General features: G+C 25.8%; 2 protein-coding genes across 9 annotated transcripts in view; one reads left to right on the top strand and one right to left on the bottom strand.

Moving 5' to 3' along the window:
• The first annotated feature begins 5,262 nt into the window (after window positions 1-5,262).
• LOC126901026 (sodium channel protein Nach-like) overlaps window positions 5,263-26,028 on the top strand; it is a 34,298-nt gene continuing 13,532 nt past the window's right edge. For 4 of the 8 annotated variants that reach the window (XR_007702948.1, XM_050677143.1, XM_050677145.1 and 1 more), the window contains exons 1-8: window positions 17,025-17,247; window positions 17,741-17,941; window positions 18,043-18,196; window positions 18,787-18,920; window positions 19,598-19,697; window positions 21,165-21,441; window positions 21,523-21,685; window positions 21,866-21,969. Coding sequence is in view for 7 of the 8 variants with exons in the window: in XM_050677143.1 (XP_050533100.1) it covers window positions 17,087-17,247; window positions 17,741-17,941; window positions 18,043-18,196; window positions 18,787-18,920; window positions 19,598-19,697; window positions 21,165-21,441; window positions 21,523-21,685; window positions 21,866-21,969 (1,294 nt within the window). In the remaining variant the exon portion in view is untranslated. Of the gene's footprint in view, window positions 5,394-17,024; window positions 17,248-17,740; window positions 17,942-18,042; window positions 18,197-18,786; window positions 18,921-19,597; window positions 19,698-21,164; window positions 21,442-21,522; window positions 21,686-21,865; window positions 21,970-26,028 lie in introns of those variants that run through there. The other 4 variants (XM_050677146.1, XM_050677147.1, XM_050677148.1 and 1 more) reach the window with 4 other exon arrangements.
• Window positions 5,847-8,371, bottom strand: LOC126901030 (uncharacterized). The gene is made up of 6 exons (XM_050677155.1): window positions 8,229-8,371; window positions 7,603-8,115; window positions 7,022-7,077; window positions 6,594-6,864; window positions 6,176-6,358; window positions 5,847-6,119 (listed from the first exon to the last, which is right to left on the bottom strand). Exons 1-6 carry the CDS (start codon window positions 8,296-8,298, stop codon window positions 5,977-5,979), a joined length of 1,236 nt encoding a protein of 411 aa, XP_050533112.1. The 5' UTR covers window positions 8,299-8,371; the 3' UTR covers window positions 5,847-5,976.

The raw sequence follows: 26,028 nt of genomic DNA, 5'->3' as shown, positions 1-26,028 counted from the left end.
TTACTCAACCCAACCATCGGGTAAAATACCAACCAAACCCAACTAGTGTCCACCAATATAATTCAGAAGAGGGACATGGTTTTTTCCTNAATATAATTCAGAAGAGGGACATAGTTTTTTCCTCCTCATTAATGTTAGCGATAAAAAAACAATTTTGCTCGTTTATCTTATGAATTTAATATGTAATTCACTAATTTCTAGTATAGCAATACAAATTTTAAAAATTTAACTTTTTTAGCATTAAAAATAACAATATATTCCTAAAAATTATAAAAACTGATACATGATATTTCGCTCACTAAACTTGAAATATTTTTTATATCAAATTATTAGGTAAATAGTAAGAGAGACTGGGACACATACAAATGTGCCTCAGACTCCAACTTTGGTAAACGACTCGTCTTTTTTGATTTGCATGTCAATGAATCAACTAAGAATTTGTTCATTTAATAAAAATCATATTTTGAATATAATCAAACTTGATATATCGTGTTGTTTGTTTACACTAAATTTGAAACAACTCTTAATTTTTGCATTAAGTCAAAGAATTTGATTTTAGTAGCAAAAAACAATATTTTTTGGTAAAAATATTTATTTATTATTTTACTCATAAATTAAAAATGTAAACAAAAACCAGTAGTTAAAAATTTCTAGTATTTCTTATAAAAATTGATTTTAAAGAAATACGTTCTCTAAAACTTTCAAAATAAATCATAACATTATTATATAAGTGCTCTTCAAAAATTTATTAATATAACTATAAATATACAGCACAGGGGGGTCGCAGCACAGTGGTGACGTGGCATAGTTGGATCAAGTATAATGATATCTGACAGTGATTAAAATCACTATCAAAAATAAATGCTTCGATGCAAATCTTTAAATAGTGTTTAATTTTAAAAAATTGGTGTATTATTCCAAAAGTTACATGATCTGCTATTTCTTTATTAATATTCTGATTAAGATAAAGTATGTCGAATGAAGGGATTATTAAAAAATATTATTTCTCATAAAAAAATTATGTTGATCCATACACTTTTAAATAAGTTACAGCATTATAATGTTAAAAATGTAAAAAATAAAATCGAGAATTTTCACACAAAAATAGCATTCGTTAGCCTTTTTCACCGTGAAGACAAGTCCAGAGGTCTAATTTTTATTTTTCATAATACAGTACATTACATTAGCTTTAATTAAAGATATATATAAAAGTGTCAGTCTTTCCGGAATATTTTCAAAAGTTATGTTGAAAAAGTTGTCATTTTGAATTCCCTTCGGTAGACAGGGAATGGGTCAAATTTATAAAAAAAATATATAAAATGATAGATAAATATCTAAGGTATCTATAAAAAAAAAAGTAATATTGATTCGGTCATTTTTAAAAAAGTTAGGGCAATTTTAAGTAAAAAAAATTAAAAAATATCGAACATTAGCGATTTTTAAATTTGTAATTTTTTGGGGGATTTCCCCCGTTTACGGGGAACGAGGGATTTTTTTTCAATTTTTGAGAGTAATTTCTTCGACTAGATACGATGTGTGATCTTTTGACATATTTTTCATTAAAATCGGTTCAGTGAGAGCTGAGATTAAGCGTATACAGACACAAAAAAAACACACATCATAGTAAAATTAATACCTTTTCAGCTTCGCATCGAAGCTAAAATTTTAAGTATAATATCTGTTTAAAATTATCTATTCAGTAATATAGTTTGTTGTAATTGTTTTAGTGTTATAATTAAATATAATATTATATTTATTTTAATTCTTTTTTGCATGTATTGTAACTAAAACGTTTAATAATGATAATTACATCGAAAAAAGACATTCTATGTACTGTTACATGATTGTATGTTAAATACATTTAAGTAATTTAGTTTAGCCTTAACTACATCGTCCTTCTTTAAAATTAAGAACAAAAGTAAATAATGAGAGACAAGATATTTATTGGCTGATATTTATTTTCTTATTGCTACAATAATTTATCAATAACAAATACATCAATTGCAAAAAATGATATACATTTTTTTATATATTTAATTAATTATATAATATATATATTATCCACAAATAATATGAATATTTGAAAATTAAAAAAAAACATTGTTAACTGTGTGTCTTATAAATTACTAAGGCATAAGTTTTTTAGTTGACTTTATTATTCTTCCTTCTTTTTTCATTGATCCAATCATATTTTTGTGTGTATATCATCACCTGATTACTTTATCAACCAGACAAACATTTTTTTATTTTATTGTATAGTTACACTATTGTAATTTTCAACTTCAATAATATCTTCTATTACTATATTATTTTAAAGCTTAACATATTCTGTCTCTTTTTCTTAAAGTAGGTATTTACTATCTCTGTCTTATATGTGTGACAATTTATATCTAATTTTAATTAAAGAAATTAACAACAAATGCAGCACTGGTGCAATAGAGGCCATCAGTACTGGTATATATATGGGGTGAAAAGGCTCTTCTGTACTGGCTTGCCAATTCTGATATAGTGCTAAGAAAATCAGTACTGGTACTATATAGAATTGCTACAGACACATTTCTAGTATAATACAAAAATACTATTAAACATCATAAATAATTATTTAAGAAATAAAAATGTATAAATATATCAAAGAATAATGAATAATCTTATTTATTAAATTAGTTGATTATTAATTTAAAGCTAGGATTTACATAAAAAATCAAATATCTGACAATTTTAGGAAATTGATATATAATATAAGGACCTAAACTATAATAATTAATTAAACAAATAATAATCATAAAGTATAATTAAAAAATAATAATTTAATGAATAAAAAATAACTTAAAAGAAATTTTTTTATTGGTCCTTTCATTTTTACCTCCTTTGCGATCAATTGCATCAGAAAAACAACGACTGAGTTGGACGTCTCATGTTTTATTACCTCTAGAAGTTTAGAAGTTAGTGCATCTAAAACACAACAAGACAAAGTAAAATATATTGTTATTAAACTTATTATATATATAATGCCAATTAAATGACTATACGTTTGTATCGCAGAAAAATTAATTTTTTTAATTCCTTTGCACTCCCTTTTAAGGACACTGAATTTCAATTGTACATTTTCATTCATTATATGTGAAAAATTATTTTCAAAGAGTTATACAATTTTACTGGCATTTATAACCATACATTTTTTTTTATAAAATATAGAATAATAATTTAATTTAATTTAATTAAAATTATAGTATTAATATAAAAAAAAAATTTACTTATTTACTGCTCTACTATAGACAAATATTATTAACATGTTAATTTTGCTTCTTCCATAACCCTGTTCTATAAACTTCATTTTATTAAGTCTAAATTATCTTTCTTATGGCCGAGTCTTTACCTAAAATTTAAAAAATATAATATACATTTTGTTGAGGTTTAAAATATTCACATACAGGGTTCATCCCAAAAGTAACGAGCCTTTGTTCAGAATCACACTTTTATTGATTATAACGCTACAAGCCATCAAAATTCTTCAAAATACTCTCCTCCCGTGTCAATACACCGCTGGAGGCGGTTTTTCCATGCCTCGAACGCTCTCCGGTAGGCGTCTTCCGTAACTTCTGTCAGGACCTTCGTCACGGCTGCTTGGATGTCTTCGATAGACTGTCAGGGATGTCTTTTCAGGGCTGTTTTCATTTTTGGAAATAAAAAGAAGTCCGGGGGAGACAGATCGGGACTGTAGGGAGGCTGAGGAACCATGGTGATGTGCTTTTTGTCCAGGAATTCGTTCACGATGAACGCAGTGTGAGAGGGCGCATTGTCGTGATTGTTGTTCCCGAATCGGCCACTTCCTCTCCCTCTGCAGGCGGTGGATCCTAAGCCTCAATCTCTTCAACACAGCCTTGTAGAACACTGCATTCACAGTCTGTCCTGGTCGGTGTTCAAGCAATCGCGCACACGTTTCACATTGGCGTCTGTCTGCGAAGTTGACGGGCGCCCTGACCTTGGTTCGTCAGCGACGTCCTCTTGACCCTTCTTGAACGCCTTGTGCCACTTATTAATTTGTGAACTGGACAGACAATTATCCGGAAAAGCCGTCTGAAGCATTGAGATTATCTCAGTAGCGGTTTTCCCCAGCCGAAAACAAAACTTGATTGCGTAACGTTGTTCAATCGTTTTTTCCATGACGACGCTTAGAAACTTCCTTCGGGGGAACTAACGTCCTGTCGCTTCCAGAGCTCAGAGTGAAATGGACCGGTCTGCAGTATTTCGTCAGAGTTCTCCCCACTCTTCCTGACCGGTCAAAGCGCACTGGATTGTTTAGTCACGTCAGAAAAAGTTGAGGCTCATTACTTTTGGGATGAACCCTGTATTATAACTTTATCGCTTAAACTATTTTAATTTTAAGTAGCATTTACATCTTAATTTTTAAATAGTATATAGCTTCCCGTTAGACTAAAAGTGATGTGATTTTTATTTCAAATAAAATGAGTTGAATCAGAAAATTAATGTTTCAAATTTAACTCATTCTCGCATATTATAATTAATTAATCCTAGTATACATTATTGTATTTGTTACCATGTACCATGTGTTACCATTTAAAANTATTGAATTAAAAACTCAAACATTTTATTAAATTAAAAATATGTGTTACCATTTAAAAAAACAAAGTTGACACCCTTACCAGGCATAAGGGATGAACTTAAAAAGTATTACATAGTTAATAATTCAAGAATAATGTGTAACTAAAGATAGTAATAAAAAAAATTTTTTAAATTATTATTATTCTGTAAGTAATTAAGTGGGTTATGATAAAAAAAATCACTCTGTATATTATTGCATATGTAATAGATTGCGATTCAATATAATTAATATATCTGATATAATTATTCAATTCATTATTTTATTTGCAAAATANGGGTTATGATAAAAAAATCAATCTGTATATTATTGCATATGTAATAGATTGCGATTCAATATAATTAATATATCTGTTATAATTATTCAATTCATTATTTTAGTTGCAAAACAAAAAATTAATTAATTAAATTATTATTTATTTATTATAAACTATACAGGCAATAGACCAAAAAATACAATATGATAATATTGTAAAATATTTTAGTAAATAATCGTTAATATATCATTAACTATTATTTATGATGACACAATATTCTACTACTACTAGAATAAAACCATTTCCTCTATTATGTTTTAGAATCAACATTTTTTAAAAAGCTATTTTTTATTTAGACTTACTAATAAATTTAATCTTTTAGGTAACACTATCGAGGCTTAAAAAGAGGATTTAATGAAGAGAAAACTGTGATATTTTAACTACTTTGTGCGTTCCATACATCAATATAATGCCAAGTTATCCACAGTGGTATTCGATTAGATTATTTTTTAATAAGTTAATAAACCATTATATATCTTAAATGAAATAATTTAGTTTTTGTGGTGTTCTTTTATTTTATATCATATTACCATGGTGTAAAATAATCAAATGCAACAACACTCTTAATTTAAGTAAAAGCTCAAAAGTATATTTTTTACGTTTAAAAACATATTTTACTTATAATTTCTTTAATTGAAATTGCACAGCATTAACTCTTTAATTCACTAAATAAAATACATTCTCGATTTCGTAAAAACTGCAATAATTTAATAAATATAGTAGAAACAATGTTTTCCTTTCATTATTATAATAATACTTTTAGCCCAAGTAAACTTTAAATACAAAGTTTTTCCATTAATCTATAGTACCTCTATTAATTTGTATTTTTCATGATCTCAAAACTAATTATTAAAGTAAAACAATCTGGTAAATAGAAAATCATTTTAATTATATAAATTTATCTTCAACAAACAAAGTAGCTAATATTATTTTTTAATTATATAATGAAAACAGTAAATAATTTCTTTAAACACAAGTTAAGTTAATTAATTGAATACTGGACAAAAAAAATATAAAGTATAAAGAAATATCAATAATTTTAACGATCACGTAATATGTCCATAATTGTTTTTGAAGATATTAAAAAGTTACGGTCGCCAAGTCTTAAATTTATTTTACATTTATATTCATTATTCTGTAGTTTACGCAGATTTTTTTGATGTGCGTTAAATAACTTGAAATCTAAATAAAAAAAATTGTTAAGTTTTCATCAAATAAACTAATTATTTCATAAGTACCTAATATGATGCATTTAACTGCCAATGGTGCGTGTTTCATATAAAAAATGTCTAATCTTCGCAGTTCAGAAGATGTTACAGACACCGACTCTCCCCAATCAATTAAATTAATAATATAAAAATGACTTCCCTCCACACTATTTTCAATATCAATACAAATTCCTCTATACCAACTACCATCACCTAAATGAAAATTCATATATTAATAAGAAAATAATGGAAATTCATTATTTTTTTTTTTGGTAAATAATATTCTTTTATTAAAGACGCTATTTGATTATTATGAGTTATGATGCACTCATATGAAAGAAAAAAGATACTAATAAATTATTTAAGTTGATTAATTAACTATCTATCATACATACGTATGAAGTTTACTTATCTTCATATTATTTTAATAATTAAAATTATTCATTACTATATTTAACAGCACACAGTTCATCACGTTGCGGTTTATAATTGTGATCTTGTGTTTGTTTGTAATGTGAATTCATACTGCTTTCCATAAATCTTATGTTTTGTTCATTTTTTACTTTTGTCATGCAAATATAATCTGTTTGACAATACAACACTCTCATGTTATATACATAATTATTCCTTAATTGAATTTGAGGAATATTAAACAGGGTATAGATTTTTAGTCCATTGTCGACCTGAGTTCTGTCCTGCTTGTTCTCTACACCGTCATTCTATTAAATTGTTATTATTATTTATTAATTATTATGGCTTTATTTATCTAAGTCCTCTCTGAAAAGACTATGCTTGATAGTAAGAGTCAAACATAAAGAACAAAAGTGTTCAGTATTAGATAAATAGAAAAAATTTGATTATATGATTTCTAATTACCGAATATGTTTTATATACGCCCACTTCAGCATTTGACAAATCATTCGACACATCTTCTAAAATATAAATTTAAAAAAAATGTTTTACTTATAAAAATTTCTAATACTTCTTTTTTAAATTTAATATTAGAGTCTATTGTTTTTTTTTTATACTCAATTATAGTTGCTAATAGCCAATTTAAATTTTACAAATGTAATTTTTAAATTCATTTTAACTAATTATTTTAACCTATATAATAAAAATATTTATAAGGAACAAAGTCCTAGAAATTAAGCACGTATATTTAAATTTATTCATGACTAAACATATAATGACTTTAAAGTAGTCAAAATTAAAGTAAAGTTAACGATTTTGTTTACAGTTAATATTACACAAATTAAAAACAACATAAAATTATGTATAAAAATCCAAAACAGAAATTCCTATTTTAAAAATTATGATTTATAGCAAGCTATATGAAAAAATAACTAATTGTGGTCACAACTTAAAAGAAAAATGAAAAAATTGTTTTCTTAACATAAATTTTTAAATTACTAATTAAAAAATTAAAAAATGTTCATTCAATTTTAAAGTAATCATACCTTTTATAGATGTTTCTAAGGGCAACGAAGTACATGAATGCAAATCATGTTCTCTAAATTCATTAACTAATGTGATATTTTTATTAGAATCTTGTTCAAATTTACCTTCAGTGGTTAAATTAAACATACCTTTTAAAAGAGGCTCATTTTTAGTAGATAAGAGGCAACACTGAGAAACAGTGTGCATATAATTTATTAATTTTGAATTTGAATTATGAGGCTCGTCCAAAGATATTGTATTTAAAATAAGATTTTCTATTGAGACGTCAGTTTGTGTTTCACAACTTAACGAATTAAACAACGACATTTCTGTTTGTGTCTCAGACACATTATACATAAGTTTATTATTTGTCTGAGTGAGTTTGTCAGAGGTTAATAGAGACGTCTGAACTGCTATATCTTCTACTTCCTTAATCTGTGACTCTAAAATATTTATTTCTGAAACGGATTTTATCGGAGCGACAATTTCTTCTGCCATTGTATTAGTTTGTGATCCACAATCTACTGAGATGACTAAATAAAATAAAAATCAATGATAACTTAAATCAAATTTAGAATAACACGTAAGAATTAATCATAAATAGAGGAAATAAATTTAGCAAACATTCTAATGTGCATAGAATTACCTTTTGATTTTTTTCTTAAGCCAAATTTCTTCTTGGCAATTCTCATTATTCGTCCAAAAATTTTAGCCATTTTGTACCAAAAATTATTGATTATTACTTTACTTAATTAACTCGTAACTGATTTTTGTATGAAAATCTTCATCATTTATAAATATATACATAGTTGCTATGAAAAATATTTTCAAACCAATTATTAGAAATAATGTTACTTTTCTGTCTAATTATTATTATTAATTTTTTTTTGTATAAAAATTGTTTTATACCTTTTTTAATTCTATGAAACAAATTTTAAATTGTAAGTATTAAAAATATTATCAAATTCATCTTTTTATGTACTTTACTGATTGATAAATTATGTTATTACATTTGAAATACAAGAGGGATATGATAATTTAAAATGACAACTTTTTCAACTTAACTTTTGAAAATGTTTCGGAAGGTCTGACACTTTTATATATATCTTAAATTAAAGCTATTGTAATGTTCTTTATTATGAAAAAAAAAAAATTTCAGACTTTATTTTATCTTCACGGTGAAAATTGCTACCAAATGCTATTTTTGTGTGAAAATTTTCGATTTTGTATTTTACATTTTTAACTTTATTATGCTATAAATTTTTGAAAAATGTATGGATCAGTACAATTTTATCACGAGGAGTAGTATTTATATTCATCTTTCATTTGACATACTGTTTTATTATATCGGATCATTTCCCTATATACGAGGGGATTAAAATCTAAAAAATGCATGTAGAAAGCATAACTTTTTCAACTTAAATTTTGAAAGTGTTCCGGAAAGTCTGACACTTTTATATATATATCTTAAATTAAAGCTAATGTAATATACTTTATTATGCAAAAAAAAAATTTCGGACTTTATTTTATCTTCACGATGAAAATGGCTACCGAATACTATTATTGTGTGAAAGTTCTCGATTTTATTTTTTACATTTTTAACTTTATAATGCTATGACATATTGAAAAGTGTATGGATCAACATTATTTTTTTATGAGAAATAATATTTTTTAATAATCCCTTTTTCATTCGACATACTTTATCTTAATTAGGATATTAATAATGAACTAGCAGATCATGTAGTTTTTGGAATAATCCACCAATTTTTTAAAATTAAACACTATCTAAAGATTTGCATCGAAGCGTTTTTTTTTTATAGTGATTTTAATCACTGTCAGATATCATTATACTTGATCCATCTATACCACGTCACCACTGTGCTGCGACCCCTCTGTGCTGGGTTTTTTATAATAAGGTTTCGGGAAAATACAATCGAGGTTAATGATAAACTATTTAAAATTAGGGTTCTTTTTATTTTTTAACAACATATTGTTATAGTTTTTTGAAACAAACAATATTTTTCTTTTCAAAAAGTCAAAAATTTCTATTTTCTCCAAGAAATTGAGTACACAATACATTATTACTTGATATTTTTTTTAAATAATTAAAGTAATAACCATTACTTAAGTTAAAACTATATTAAAAATATTATTAATTTAAAAAACTAAAAAATATTAAAAATATTAAACTCAAAAGCCACAAAAAAATTAATGAAAAGTCGCGGATACGTATTTCGGAAACAATGTTACCATTATCAACGCTAAACACATACTGACACCCCGACTAGAAAAAACTCCCTTATATACCCCTAGTGACCTTATCAGCTAGTGACGACATAANCTAGTGACCTTATCACCTAGTGACGTTATCACTAAGTAATATTATCACATTTTGCCAGTTTACACAAGTTTAATAATGAATTTTTCAGTGGGCCAAGATCCCAATTAATTAAATTGTTTTTATTTTTAAACATTTCTATTGCTTCTCTGATATTAAGTTCTTTGTAATTATTTACGTTTTTAATTAGTTTTATGGTTTTAATAGAGTGATTATGTGTCAATAAATGTTCAGCCACTGGAGATTTCTCAACTTCTTGATTTTTAAATTTNGTTTTAATAGAGTGATTATGTGTCAATAAATGTTCGGCCACTGGAGATTTCTCAATTTCTTGATTTTTAATATTTCTTAAGTGCTCTTTAAACCTGACCCCTATATTTCTTTTTGTTTGTCCTACGTAACATTTATTACAACTTTCACATTGTATTTTATAAATGCCTGATTTCCCCCCTTCATCTACCTTATCTTTAGGGTTACCTAATAAATCTCTTAAATTATTACTCTTAGATGTTACCAAAGTAATACCAAAATTCTTAAATATTTTAGTTAATCCATTTGAGATGCCCGGATAATATAAAATTGGTGATCTAATAACTTTTTGTTCCCCTTCGCTGGTGAGTGAGGCTGCTCTCCTTTCTTTTTTCCACTTTTGTGTTCGGACTAATTTTGAAATTATGTTTTCGTTATACCCATTAAATTTAGCTATTTCTTTTATAACCACCAATTCTTTATCATAATCTATTTTATTCATCGGAATATTAATTAATCTGTAAACCATACTATTAAAAGCTGACAATTTGTGTTGCCAGGTGTGGTTCGATGTGTTCGGAATGTATCTGAACGTGTGTGTGTTTTTCCGATAAATTTCAAAATTTAGTTCCCCCTCTGTTCTTTTAACTAATAAATCCAAAAAAGGCAATTTTCCCTCTATTTCTTGTTCATATGTAAATTTAATCGATGGGTAAAAAGAATTTAAATGTTGTATGAAAACCCCCATATTAAAATCTTTATTTATAACTGCAAAAATATCATCGACATACCTAACCCAAATTTTTGGAAAATCACCATAAGTGTATTTTAAATTTGTTTCAAACCTACTCATGAAAAGTTCTGCTAAAAATGGTGATAGNACAATAGCATCGTTCAACTGGTTGCAGGTGGATGCAAATACGGGTTATCCAGTTAATTGCAATTTATTCCCAACGTTTTTAACGTTTTACGTTCTTCATATACGTATATCGTTGAGATTGAAATCAACTGACCGCACGCGTTTTACAATGAATCCAACACGCTATAATATTAGTACTATTACTATTAACCAAGCTGGTTCTTACATTTTGTTTTTGTATTAATTTTTTAGTTCACGCATAATTATTGTCACCCAATCATAAATCTTAAGAAAAACTTAGTGGGCGTCAGAATTGCTTCCAGGTGTTACCTCCAGTATTAAGAAAAATACAGTGGCCTATACCCTTATTTTGTTTGACCTCTTCTTTGTACGTTAAAACATGCCCCAATTCAGTGCAATGAGAGACGCGATAATAAATGTACTGATTTTATGCATAGCGAAAAGATAAAAAAGATATGTGATTTGTTACCTACTAAGAAAATTATCTAAAGTCAGTGGAATATTACAAAATCATGTATATTAACGTAACAATCATTGAAATACATTAAATTGTACTTTTTAAAGTTAAAAAAATGAGTTTTTCTCGTCAGCATTCATATTCAACTAGCTTACAAATAAGAAGTTAAAGTCTATTGATTAAATGTCAAATCAATAACATATTTTTAATCAATATTAACAGTTCAAACTTATGACTGCAGGTATGAGTCTGATTTTTATTTTTTACTGTCTTTTATTTTGTAGACGATAAAGCTGTATAATGACGTATACAAATAAAACAATTTTAAACAGAACCAGAATTATTCCGAATTTAAACATATGATACCAAAAATGGAACTACATATAGTTATGGGCGAATTTTTCTAGGTGTTTTTTTTTTTTAATTTTAAGCCTATCACATTATTTTTAGTACGGTAAAATAGTAAACAAAAAAAGGATTTAAGTTGAATTATTCTTTAAATCCAATGTCCATAACTATAATTTCTATACAATAATCATTTTGTTGAATTTTTTTTAACAATTATTACCTTCTTAGACTACGCTTGTATCATATTTTTTATTATTTTCACTAATAAGAAAAAGAAAGGTAAACAAATGAAATGTTTTTCAAAATTTAAAAATAGCCTTATTTACCTTTTTTACAAAAAATGTTAATGGGTCCATAACAATTTTAGGATATTTACTTATTAAGTTACAAGGATTTTAATAAATAAATGTTCAGTTTTACATCCTTCTATTTCCCAAACTTAACATACTACAAAGGATGGTAGCTCTCTTACATATTAGGGAGTTAATGATGGTTCTTGGCTTGGTCAATTTTGGACAGTACAAATATTATGCGGATTGCGCTAGTGATCAGACACCAATAACGAAAAAATAACAAGAAAAATCTAGTTAGAATCGTGGGAATCGAACCCGGGACTTCGTGCGCCGAAACATACATTTCTACCCACTAGGCCCGGCCGACCCCTCAATATTTTTTTAAAAAAAATTTCAATAAAATGATAATTGTATCATTTAAAATTATAAACATTGACAGGTTGATCTAAGTCACTCTGTATAAAGAAAAAAATTTTTTTTTCAACAGATTTTTANCCTCAATATTTTTTTAAAAAAAATTTCAATAAAATGATAATTGTATCATTTAAAATTATAAACATTGACAGGTTGATCTAAGGCACTCTGTATAAAGAAAAAAAAATTTTTTTTCAACAGATTTTTAANACTCTGTATAAAGAAAAAAATTTTTTTTTCAACAGATTTTTAAATGGTATACAAGCTTTGAAGTGATATTTAATTACATAGTTATATATTATACGTAGATAAATAACACATTATTTATGTTATATTATAATACATCTATATAATAGCTATTTATTATGCAAATCGCATACTTATTCATCTACTCCATATTTGTTGGCGGTGTTTGAGAGCCTTCTGTATATGAGCTGCCAATATAAATAACTAGAACATTTTAACTATATAACTGATTTACGTTATCGATAAGCATACATTTAACCCTTCTAGTTCCAAAATTTTTATTTTTTATTTGGCATAATTATAAATACCTATTATAATATGTGCTTCAAAAAAATTATTTTAAATATAATAACATTTATAACTGTGACGTTAACATATTAAATTATCGANTAATATGTGCTTCAAAAAAATTATTTTAAATATAATAACATTTATAACTGTGACTGTAACATATTAAATTATCAATATAATAGTATTTTTTATACACCCAAATTATCAATCAGGATAAATAATAAGTAAACAAATATGAGGCCCCCTCGTAAAATCATGTCCGGGGACCTCAAGAAATGTAGTTGCACCGCTGTATGATACGTTATACCATGGGAATAAGTTAGTTTTTTATTGCTCTCAATTAAATTTATAACACACTTGTTCAGTATTCAGTTTTATCTGATCCACGTGAATTGAATTATTTCAATTAATTCAAGTCATTTTACAGGATAAAACATAAAGATATCGTGATATTTAAATAATTTTGTTTGTTTGGTGTAGAGAAAGGTGTCATTGTTTATTATTCCGTTTTCGAGTCAAAATTTAGGATAAGAACTACCGATCTAAATAAAAACTATCTTACAAAGCAATTGTTTTATTTATTTGTATGTATGTATGTATCAAATTTCAATGAATTAAAAATGAGAGTTGGGTGATAAACGAAGGACCGTTGGCGAACACATACTCGAGGTCGAGTTTTGCCGACAATGTAAATACAGAGGAAATTCGCAGTTGTTCTGGTTTCACAAAAACGATCTATTCATCAGTTCGTGACACTTAAATTAGCTTTAACAGCGACGTGCTTCCACACGCATTAGGCGGCATGAGACAAAGAGATCGGCTCTTGATCCGCAGCTCGTACAAACATTTATGATAACAATCACCGCCCTTTTTCTTCTACTTTATAGTTACAAATAATACCCAAGAGACTTTCACCAATGTCACCTGTTATAACAATGTTTTAATTTTTCTGTTCAATGCAAAAATTAATTTCAAAATGATGCAATATACTAGTAATAACCATAATTTATTACCTAATTTCATTATTGGTTACTATCATACTTGTTTGTCAAAATTAATATCCTGTAAAAATAATAGATTTATAAGGAATGTACAGTTTACTAGAATTATATCATTTATCCATTTGTAAACCACTTATTTTAATTTCCATTCAATATATAATGTGAACCAAGTAACAATATCTAAAACATAAAATTAAACATGTTTTTAATAGCAATATTTGATTATACATTTCGCGTACTTGCTCCGTTTAGAGTTTGTGTGCCTACTCATTTTCATTTAGGTACTTTATTATCATAACTATTACAATACCATTATGATTGTAAAACGACTGCTACGTCTATCATTCACATAATGATAACATAATACAGTTTATGGGAGAAGAGCAAAACCAGTGTCCCCCGCGTGCGTATCACTGGAAGCCGACCGACGCAATACCCACAGGCCTTAACGAGTGTCACGTACCATCTGATGCTCGTCAAGTTCCTTTCATATAAACCGCTGCCGCCACCGCACAGTATTTCGGTACACTTTAAACGACTTTGCTGATTATTTTATACGGAAATGCACGACCCGACGGCTCTGCACATAAAGTAATGTATGTATGTAGATGTACAGTAACACAAAAGGGCGAGCATATACCTGCGACAAACGAATTGCCATCGTGCCTCTCCTACTTATTCTATTCTTCATTTCACTCGTACCTATCTCTTCGCGTCTTAGACACATGCCGACCATTCCGTGATTTTGCAAAAATGAACTCAGACGCTCAAATGAATAGCATACATTTCGGCTGGTTTTTCATTTTTAATTGGATAAATGTTATTTACCAAATACCAATGATTAATATATAAGTTCAATTGAATTTGTGAAGCAATAATTGTAATTATAGGTATATTGTGTGATAATAATGTATTTATTTAATTTGAATTCTCATTAGCCAAAATAATTTTAAAAAAGTTAAAAGAGCAACTAAAATAAAATAAAATAAATTCTTTTTTATATTTTTAACTTTATAATGCTATTAACTTTTTGAAAAATGAATGGATCAATATAATTTTTTTTTATAGATGCATGATGGTTTTACCTATCATTTGGTACATTTTTTTTATAAATCTGACCCTTTACCTGTCCACAGGGGGGGATTCAAAATGACAACTTTTTCACAAAAAATTAACTTTTTCCACTTAACTTTTGAAAGTGTTCCGTAAAGTCTGATACTTTTATATATATCTTAAATTAAAGCTAATGTAATGTACTTTATTATGGCTAAAAAAAATTTCGGACATTATTTTGTCTTCATGGCAAAAATAGACAAAGTTAATAAGAAAAATATGATTTTTGTAAAAATATTCTTTTATATATTTTTAACTTTGTAATGCTATAACTTTTTGAAAAATGTATGGATCAATATAATTTTTTTTAATAGACGTATGACGTATGACATATGACATATCATTTGGTATATTGAATTAAGTGCAATGAACCAGACTTGAGACTAGAATTTAATAATGGAATAACAGATTCTTTTTAGAGCCATTTCTTCATTAGAGACAATTTAAACTGTCTTTTAAATAGTAACATTTTTAATGAATAAATACCTTTTTTTATCCAATGTGTTAAGTGATGTTTTCCAAGCTAATAAAATGTTATAGTCTTGCTTAAATTTTCTCCGAGAAAAATTATTATAAGCTCCAGAAATTCTTTATAGTCATAGAGAAAATCGTTTTGTAATTTTTTTTAAGAGAATTGTAGTATTTTTCTCTATCATTTTTAATATATTTAAATTTATGTCAATAGACTAAAAAGAAAATGCAGTTTTATTTATTTTTCCCCAATCATTAACAAATCTCTTAAAAAGTGGAATATCTGAACCAAACGACGGAATAAATTTTGTTTCAACAAAAACGGCATGATGTATTATTTCAAAAATATGATGCCCGCATGTGTACTTCTTATACTTATAATAGTATACTTCTTTCTAATTTTTGCTTTAATAATACACAAGCGCCATTTAATCGACCGTAGTTAAACGCTTTTTTGACAAATACAAAGTCTTGAACTTTAATAATGCCCACTTTTCTAATTCGCAATTTGGTTTGGCAACTATTATTGTAACATTTTAGAATCCCAGTGCACTTTATTACACTGCACTTATCGTATCAAGCATAAATAGTTTACGATTAGAGACAAAAGTTAAAAGTCACCGAATATAAACCGTTTGTTGCATTTGAGTATTGCAATTTTGTAGTAAGAGTAATTTGCTCAATCAGCTGATACTAATGACATTTTGACAAACTATAAACTCAAGCAAAATGTAGTAAAATACGTAAAAATATTTATATCAATATAACATTTAAATGATTTCATAGGATTAACATGCGAGACTAAATGTAAATGTATATATAAATTTCGGAATAACAGCAAATCTATAAAACTGACTATAAATTTACAAAAAACTAATATTACAATAAAATAAAAATTTAATTTTGCTGTTGAGCGAATTTTCAACTTCGACTCAGCACCTGAAGGGGTTCAGTTATTAAAAACAAATTTTACCGAAAAGACTTTCATATAATAACTAAAAGAAATTGGCAGGTACGGAGATCGATCAATGAAAGTTTATAAAATAACAGCCACCCTAATATATATTAATATACTATATGCTATTATATATTTAAAAAGATGTGTTAAATAAATAGTTCTAATATTAATCCAATTTTATACCAAAAAAATCAATTTTTCAATTTTATTGTTCTAATGGAACTATGAATTGTAAATAATAATACAGGAGTTACATATAATTTCAGTAATTTATCCATTAATGTAATAATAACGTACAAAAACAATACATAGTTATATCACTGTCATCAAAAAATGGTGTATCATGCATTAGTAGTAGGCTTCGTGACAACGGTTATGTGGGAAAAAAAAGAATTTCCTCATTATAAGTAATATTTTTTGGTCGGAATACCTTTTTATTGCAAACATGCAAACCATACAAAGAAAACGTATAAACAACAATTCTAACGAAAAAAAATTATGGAATCCTTTAAAAAAATCATTATTATATTTAAAAGAATTTTCAGAAATAACTTCATTACATGGAATAAGACACATAGGACTTTCCAATAGACATGTCTTAGAAGTGTAAGTATAAATTTTATTAAGAGATAATTTATACATTAATATTAATAATAATAATATTATTATCTATAACAAATTTTTCTGGCTACCATAGAATAATTTTTCTACATTAAATAAAAATTTAGATTTAACCGATATTATCGGTGTATATTAATTAACAACGGTTTTATGTTAATTGTTGTAGATAATTAAATTAACATTGTTAAGTAATTTATATAAATTAATTATGTGAAAATTTTCTAAAAACGATATATATGTCAATTTTAGAGGTTTTTCAGGCGAACAAATATGGTTTTTAAATTTTAATGCTGATTAATACTAAAAAACCATTTTTAAAATACAAAAATTTACCATCTCTTATTTTTTTAAAGATATACTTAAAAATAAAACACCCTTTTTTGTAATTAATCATTTTTTAATAAAAAGAGGACTCGTTCTTTAATATCATTTTATATAAAAATTTTGATACAAAAATGATAAAATAGTTAATTAATAGGGCACTGTGGCTATTATGTGTAATAATGTCAGTTTATGGATCAATTGCTTTAATGATAAACAGCTATGAAAGGTATAACACGAATCCAACAGTAATTACAGTAGAAAAAAACTATCGATACTGGTATATTCAGTTTCCAAGCGCCACCTTTTGTTATGCAGACCCTATTAACAAGGATTTAGCCAAAGAGTACATCAAAGAGTCAGTAAAGTTAAATTGATATACTAATGTATTAAATGTTGTATTTATTAAATTTAAGTTTTTAGTATGCATAATATGCATATAATTTTTTTTTTTGTCAGGAAATGGAACGTTAGCTCTGGAGAAGAATTTGACTACTACATGAAATTTATTACAGAAGCAGTTAATGTAACATATGAAAGCCTTAATTTGATGATACCATATTCAAAAAATCCCAAGCTTAATAAAATTAATTTAAAAGAATTATCTGATAGGGTAAATATTAAGGATCTATATTTAATACAACATGCATATCTTTTTTAATAACTTAAATAAAATAAATATAAACAACTTTATTTATATTCTGTAAAAAATGATTATAACAATTTCAAAATAAAAACAGAATTTACAAATGTCGAAATTAAGCGATTTTAAAAATTACTCGGGGAATTTTACACATTTACGGGGAACAAGAGAAATTTCTTTAACTGTTATGGGTAATGTCTTCAACTAGATACAAGTTAAGATTTTTTGATGTATCGTTCAGTAATACGGTTCAATAAATCTGAGAAAAAGTAGTGACAGTCAAAAAAATGTAATTGTAAACAAATTTTACTATTATTATCTTCTCAGTTTCGCATCAAAGCTAAAAAATATCGTATCATTGCTTTTAATAAAATAATTTTGATAAAATTACTTCTCCTAAAAAATGTTAAAAAATTAACTTATCTGTATATTGCACCAAGTCTATCATATATTTTATGCAACTTAGGTTTATACTAAGATTACCAATTCTCGAGCACTATGAATATTGAATATAGTACATCTTCAATTAAATTCATAAAAAAAATTTTTGCGTAAAACAGGTTCACGTGGAGTTGCGATTTAAATCATCTATATTTAATACTGAATATCAAAATATATCTTTTGAACCAGTTCTCACTGAAATGGGTACTTGCTATACTTTTAGTGGTACAATAACCGAATACTTCCGACCAAAGTAAGACAAAATTTAACTTGTCATAAAATAATTTTTTTAAAAGATTTTTGTATAAGAAAAAATATACTATAATGTTGTAATTATATATAATTTAAAATATTATATTAAAATGTTATGTCTTTTAGAATAGGAAAATGAAATTGTACAGTTATATTTGTTTTATATTTAACATACATAAGATGTTCATGTAATAATTTCCTTACTTTTTGAACACTCTATATATTAGTGCTAAGGACAAACGCAATGCATCAGTACTAGAATAAAATGTGTGTGTACCTAAATTTAATTTTCTTCCAAGAAAGTGAACATAAAATATTTTAATGGAAAATTAACAATTGCGTTAAAGATTATTAATTGTCTTATTTAAAAAAAAATTACATAAGGAAATTTTTTGGCACAGACATAGGCTTGTAAAATAACAGATTATGAGTGTTAAATATTTCATAGCATTTCAAATTACATGGAGAAAATACACCTATATTTTATTCAAAAATTATAAGAAAAAAAAATCTATATTTATTCCTCTTCCTAAAATAAAATTTATAGAGCGCCCATATAATGTAGTCCTTTTTAGTTGAATTAAATATTTGTTACAAGATTAATTTAACATATTTGATTCTATATAGGTATTCAAATATTTTTTATTAAAACTGTGATGGATTAAAAATTTGTTTTAGCGGCAAAATACAAATAAAGCGAAACTACTCTCCACCATCATGTAATTTTTTCAATTCATTGTGCTATGCTAGAGCTGAAAGTTTATCTCGGATTGTTGCGGTAGGAACATTTTATTAATTAAAAATAACTAATCGTAAGATTATAATTATGTATGAATCTAAATTTTATATGCGGATGTCTCAGACTTAACTGACAGCACTTATAATTATTGAAACAATTATCATTTTCTTGATATAATTTTCTTAATAATAATTACCGTCATATATTACATTTAAAGCATGTTTTTTATCGTTTATCTATTATAAAAAAAAAACAAAATAGTAATTTTTTATTACTTGATTAATGTACATATATATATATATATATACAGGGTGGCCCACCACTCACTGACAACTTAAATAACTTTTGATCCAGTTAATATTTTTAGTTGATTTTTTTTTTTAAATAATAGTTAGACGTTAGGTCTATAGCTATATCTCAATAATTAATTTTTTTACATTTTATTAAAAATATTAATTATTTTAAAATTTTAAATAAAAAGTAAAAAAAAAATCTAAGATAGCTATTTTGTAGAGTAGAATTTAAGAAAAATTTTAGTAAAAAAATATCTTATTAATATTCAGTAGTAAATATTCTGTAGCGTTTTGAAGTTTGTAAAATTTTGAATTTTCATGTACTATTTTACGGTTATAAACATTGAAATACGTATTGAGAAAAGGACAGAAGAAAACGCTATCTTTTCATGATTACTGTGTATACATATGATGATAATGTGTATACATTACAAACTTGGCATAAATACCATGATAAGAAATTAGATAAGGCAATTATTACTTATCACTCTCATTCAAAAGTATATTGAAAAGATAGCGTTTTCTTCTGTCCTTTTCTCAATACGTATTTCAATGTTTAATACCGTAAAATAGTACATGAAAATTCAAATTTTCACAAACTTCAAAACGCTACAGAATATTTACTACTGAATATTAATAAGATATTTTTTTACTAAAATTTTTCTTAAATTCTACTCTACAAAATAGCTATCTTAGATTTTTTTTTTACATTTTATTTAAAATTTAAAAATAATTAATATTTTTAATAAAATGTAAAAAAATTAATTATTGAGATATAGCTATAGACCTAACGTATAACTATTATTTTAAAAAAAAATCAACTAAAAATATTAACTGGATCAAAAGTTATTTAAGTTGTCAGTGAGTGGTGGGCCACCCTGTATATATACTACACCCGCGTTCCAAATACTCACTAAATACATTAAAATATTTGTAACTTATTATTATATTACAACTGATTAAAAAATATAATATTAAATAAGCTATATATTTTAAACATTTTTTTACTATCTATTGGTAATAAATTAAACAGTATAATTTTTAAGAAAAATATTTAATGTTGAAATTTAGCTCATTTGTTGTCTATTGGAAGTCTAACATCTCTATGGATGTTAGAAATTTAAGTATAATTGACATTTATTTGCAAAAAAACTATTTTTATTTATAGAAAAGTATTTAAGTATATTAAAACATTTTAATATATATCAATTAGTATTATGTACACTACGCAAGAGAATTACCAAATATAGTGGATAAGTATTTCTTAGTAGTAGATAATATGGAACGAGACACGACCTTCACATTCTGGGAGATGACATCTGCACAAGAATTAAGAAAATTAAGCCCCGTGCAACGTCAATGCCGTTACATGGACGAGCCAATGGACCGTTCCTTTCCTGTGTACAGTTACAATATATGCCGGATGATTTGCAGACGGAACTTGGCTATAAAATATTGTGGGTGTACACCGCATTTTTATTTGAACCGCGGTAAAGCAAGATCAATAAATCATATAAGATCTTCAGGATAACAAGAAATTATTTTTTACTTTCTTTATAATTTATCTCTAGATAACTCTAAGATTTGTGATCTCGAAGGATTAGCGTGCCTGTCACCATACAACGAAACCCTTATAACTCTGCAAAATACCGATGGATCGCAAATCTGGTGCAACTGTTTGATGCCATGTGAAGATTCTAAGCTTTTTTTAGACAGAGATTCTAAACGCACATGGTACTTACATAAATAATATACAATAACTAATCTAAAACATTTATAGCTATAAATTTATGACGTGTCAACTTAGGTGAATATAACTATAAAAGAAATATTCTCACATATATTTATTCGTATGAGTAAGCTTCACTAATTTAATATCATCAATGTAACTTAAGTCTTAACTTGCTTGTTCAGGTCTTATCCAGTACCGTATGACATTCGTTTCCGTTGGGCTATTGACAAATATAGTAAGACACGGTTACGACGTGACGTCATCTATAGCTTTGAAGATTTACTTGGTTAGTTACACTCTTGATGGTACTATACTAATTTATTGATTATTTTGATTATTATTTGATTTATGCTTTGACAAGAGAACAAAACTATCTTAAGTGTGAGGGGAAACATAATATGTATAATAATAATAACTTATATTATAAGTTGTTGCAAATAATAATGATTTGAGAAAAGTTGAAACAAGGATAAAAATTTTACTATAGAATATTGTTAGACTTAAACAATAGGACAGAACGAAATATTGAAAATATTAATATTTCAATTCTAATAGAAAAAAAATTGCAGTATAGTCTCCTGATTATGAGGGAATTTTTTTTTTTTAATATCTTCAGGTGATTCAAGAGAGTTGAAAAAATGACATTGATGGTAGTTTTATCCATTTTGTCACTTATATTTTATCTATGCTAGTCATAAGAAAAATTATAGAACTAAATGTTTACCATAAAAAATGTTATTAGTATAAAATTCATATCTATAATACTTAGTCATTAAAATTAACAACATACTTTTACCTTAACCGATTAATTCGTTTTATTTGTTATTTTAAATATTGCAGACGAAATATACAACATACAGAAATAATTTTTAATAAAAATTGTTTAGGATTTATTTGTGTTGTTTTAGCTTCGATGCGAAGCTGAGAAGGTATTAATTTACTATGATGTATTTTTTATTTATTTAATGTTTATTTTGTGTCTGTTACCACTTTTTCTCAGCTCTCATAATGTATTTGGTATATTTTTTTTATAAATCTAACCCTTTACCTGCCCACAGAGTGGGATTCAAAATGACAACTTTTTCAACTTAACTTTTAAAAGTGTTACGAAAATACTGAAACTTTTATATATACCTGAAATTAAAGCTAATGTAATATAATTTATTATAAAAATAAAAAATTTCGGATTTTATTTTGTCTTCACGGTGAAAATATGTACCGAATGCTATTTTTGTGTTAAAATTCTCGATTTTATATTTTACATTTTTAACTTTATAATCCTATAATTTCCGAAGAACTTAAATTATTTGTTTTCAAAAAATTAATTATAATGCTTTTAATTTCTTTAAAAATATTTTTTTAAAGTTAATTTAACACCACCAAGCAGATCTGTTTTCTGGTGTAGTATGACCAATGTTTTTCGATCCTGGTTATTGAATAAGTGTTATATATCCTTCAGTGATAATATTTTTACAATACTTAGTTCTCTATTGATTATTTATATCCTTCAATGAGTAATCCTAAAATTTGTTAATTTTTTAGTTCTTATAAATCTAAATTTCTTTTTTGTCTTGCTCTTCAAACTTTCACTCTATATACAACACTGTTTTTATTATCAACTGAAATAATACCAAAATACTAAAGTACTGCACTTGCAATCGTAACAGCCGATCCATCTGAAATTCCAGTTCTATCGCAAACTAAAACTAGAGCTGGTAAGTCTCATCTGTGAGTTTTTAAAATTCTCAATATTGTTTTTATTTTTCGATTAATTAAGAATTTTTTGATAAATGAACCTTCCTATGTATAATAATATGAAAAATATTTAAATAGATTTTATTGATATAAAACGATTCAAGATTATATTTTTTTCATGTTACATGAATGAGTCGATACATTTCCTAAACCTATTAAAGACGACCACTTCATATCGTAAAAAAATGAATTATGTTAATCATCCGATTAATTATGAGACTTTCATATTTATGTTTTTTAGTTAATTTGGCTATACTTAATTTCATGTGGAGAATCAAACATTTACGCTTGTCACAATAGATATTAAACAATTTCAATTTTTAATTTTTTGTGAATTAAAAAACAAATTGGTTAAATCACCAGGTTTTTTTTATAATTAAACTGTCACTGATGTTTCTACAAATATATTATGCTGTATGCAAACTGTCAAGATTTTTACTCGCGTACTAATATAATTACTTATTCATGAAAAATATAATGTATTAATAAAACACAGCTGTCCACAGCTTATAGTTGAATATTAACAGTAATTGTTGACGAAAATTTTTGTAAAGCCAGTTTTAATTCAGTAATAAGTAATTAATTGTTACTTTTACATATCACTATTTACTCAAAATCATGTTTTCATAAAATTTATAATACATAAACATTGTAAAAGAAGTGCAAGAGAGGCATATATCGATATTCAAGACATTGGACGTTTAAATCGTATAAAACAATCAATATAGTTTATTATTCTCTGCCTAAATATGCAAGAAATTCGTATAAAGTTTGGCAGAACTTAACTATTAACGAAATAATATTATTCATTTTAAATAGGTATAAAAAAAAATTTAAAAAACTTATTTAGTCAATAATGATAATGTTCAAAATTTTTAAGCTTTGATGCATAGCTGAGAAGGTATTTATTTTATTATAATGTGTTTTTTTTTTTTTTTGTTAAAGTTTTTGATTTCATATTTTAATTTTCAAATTTAAATTTCTATAACTTTTTGAAAATTGCACAGATAATACAATTTTTTTTATAAATACTTTGTATACACACATTTTCTTTTAGGATCATTTTACTTTATACACGGTAGGGGGTTAAAAACTTTAAAAATTCGAGAAAAAGTAGAACTTTTTCAACTTAATTTTTGAAAATGTTCCGAAAATACTTCGATCTTTAAATATAAGTCAAATTAAAATACTATAAGTTCAAAAACAAATTTATCCCGAATCCTTTTCATCTATCAGAAAATGGCATACAAATTGAACAATAAATGTAATTTTTATGTAAATATCATTATTTAAAGTTTTAATATTTTAATACTTAATCGTGTCATAAATTATTGAAAAACAGACAAATCAAAATAATTTTTTTTATATTTAAACCCTTAGATATTTCCTTTTCATTTTATATAAATTTTTTGAAAATCTAACCATTTATCCGCCCGTAAGGGGAGAATAAAAAAAGCAACTTTTGCACACAAGTTAAAGTTTTTCATCTTCATTTTTGAAAATGTTTCAGAAATATTGACACTTATATATATATTTTAAATTAAAGCTTATATAATATATTTTACTATGAAAAAAAAATTCAAAATAAAGATTTTCTTTTTGGCAAAAATGGCTATAGTATTAAAAAAATGCTATTTTTTTGTTAAAATTTTGGGTTTTGTATTTTATTTTATTTTAAAATACCTTACAATGGGAATACACTGATTTTTAGGAATATTATATAATTTAATTGATATATAATATAAAGTTAAACTTTATTTAAATTTTTTTATTTTTTTTAAGTCGAAAAGTATATTTTACACTCTAATAAAAATTCCTTGCAAACTATTTATTCATAATTAACAACAAATGAAAAGTTTTGTATCAAACTAGTGCCGCGGGAACCCGAAGATGGGGGCCACGAGGGAGGCAGTTGTCCCCTTGGTCAAAATACGAGGGTGTAAGAGTATTATTATGCCCCCCCCCCCAATAGAATTTGACAAAAAAAATTACAAAAATCTGGAAATTATAAATAACATTACCATATTTAATTATTTAGCTATTCAGATTTTAGGATTAAAAAGTATTAATGAATTTACCTAACTCCATTGAATATCAAAAAACGGTAGCACAGTGGAGTTGTGGGACCATATGGAAGTGGCATAGTTGGAACAAGTATAGATGATATTAACAGTGATTAAAATCACTATCATAAGAAACGCTTTGATGCAAATCTATAGATAGTTTTTAATTTTAAGAAATTGGTAGATTATTCCAAAAGAAAATTAAAACCTATTTTTTGTTCTACTTCAACTGTCATTTGCACATAGAAAATAAGTCATGGATACATATTTTTTTTTGAACTACTAGTTCATAAAATAAGCTTTATTTTAATATATATTTAATAGATGCAGGTTTTCAAAAACTAAGCTGAAAAAGTTTTACTTTTTATACAAATTTTCAAGTTTTCAATAAAAATGTTCTTAACTTTAAAGAGTCAATAATTTAAAAATATGTATAAATTTATATTTAATGTAAGTTAGCTTCATATTAATTTTATATTTATTGATGGACTCCTTACTATTGCAAATCCTTATAAGGTATTTTAAAA

The sequence above is a fragment of the Daktulosphaira vitifoliae genome, unplaced genomic scaffold (genome assembly GCF_025091365.1).
Source record: "Daktulosphaira vitifoliae isolate Bord-2020 unplaced genomic scaffold, ASM2509136v1 Scaffold_3, whole genome shotgun sequence".
NCBI classification, from domain to species: Eukaryota; Metazoa; Arthropoda; class Insecta; order Hemiptera; family Phylloxeridae; genus Daktulosphaira; species Daktulosphaira vitifoliae.
Note: the sequence above shows the minus strand (reverse complement) of the source record. Positions and strands in the feature narration are given on the sequence as shown.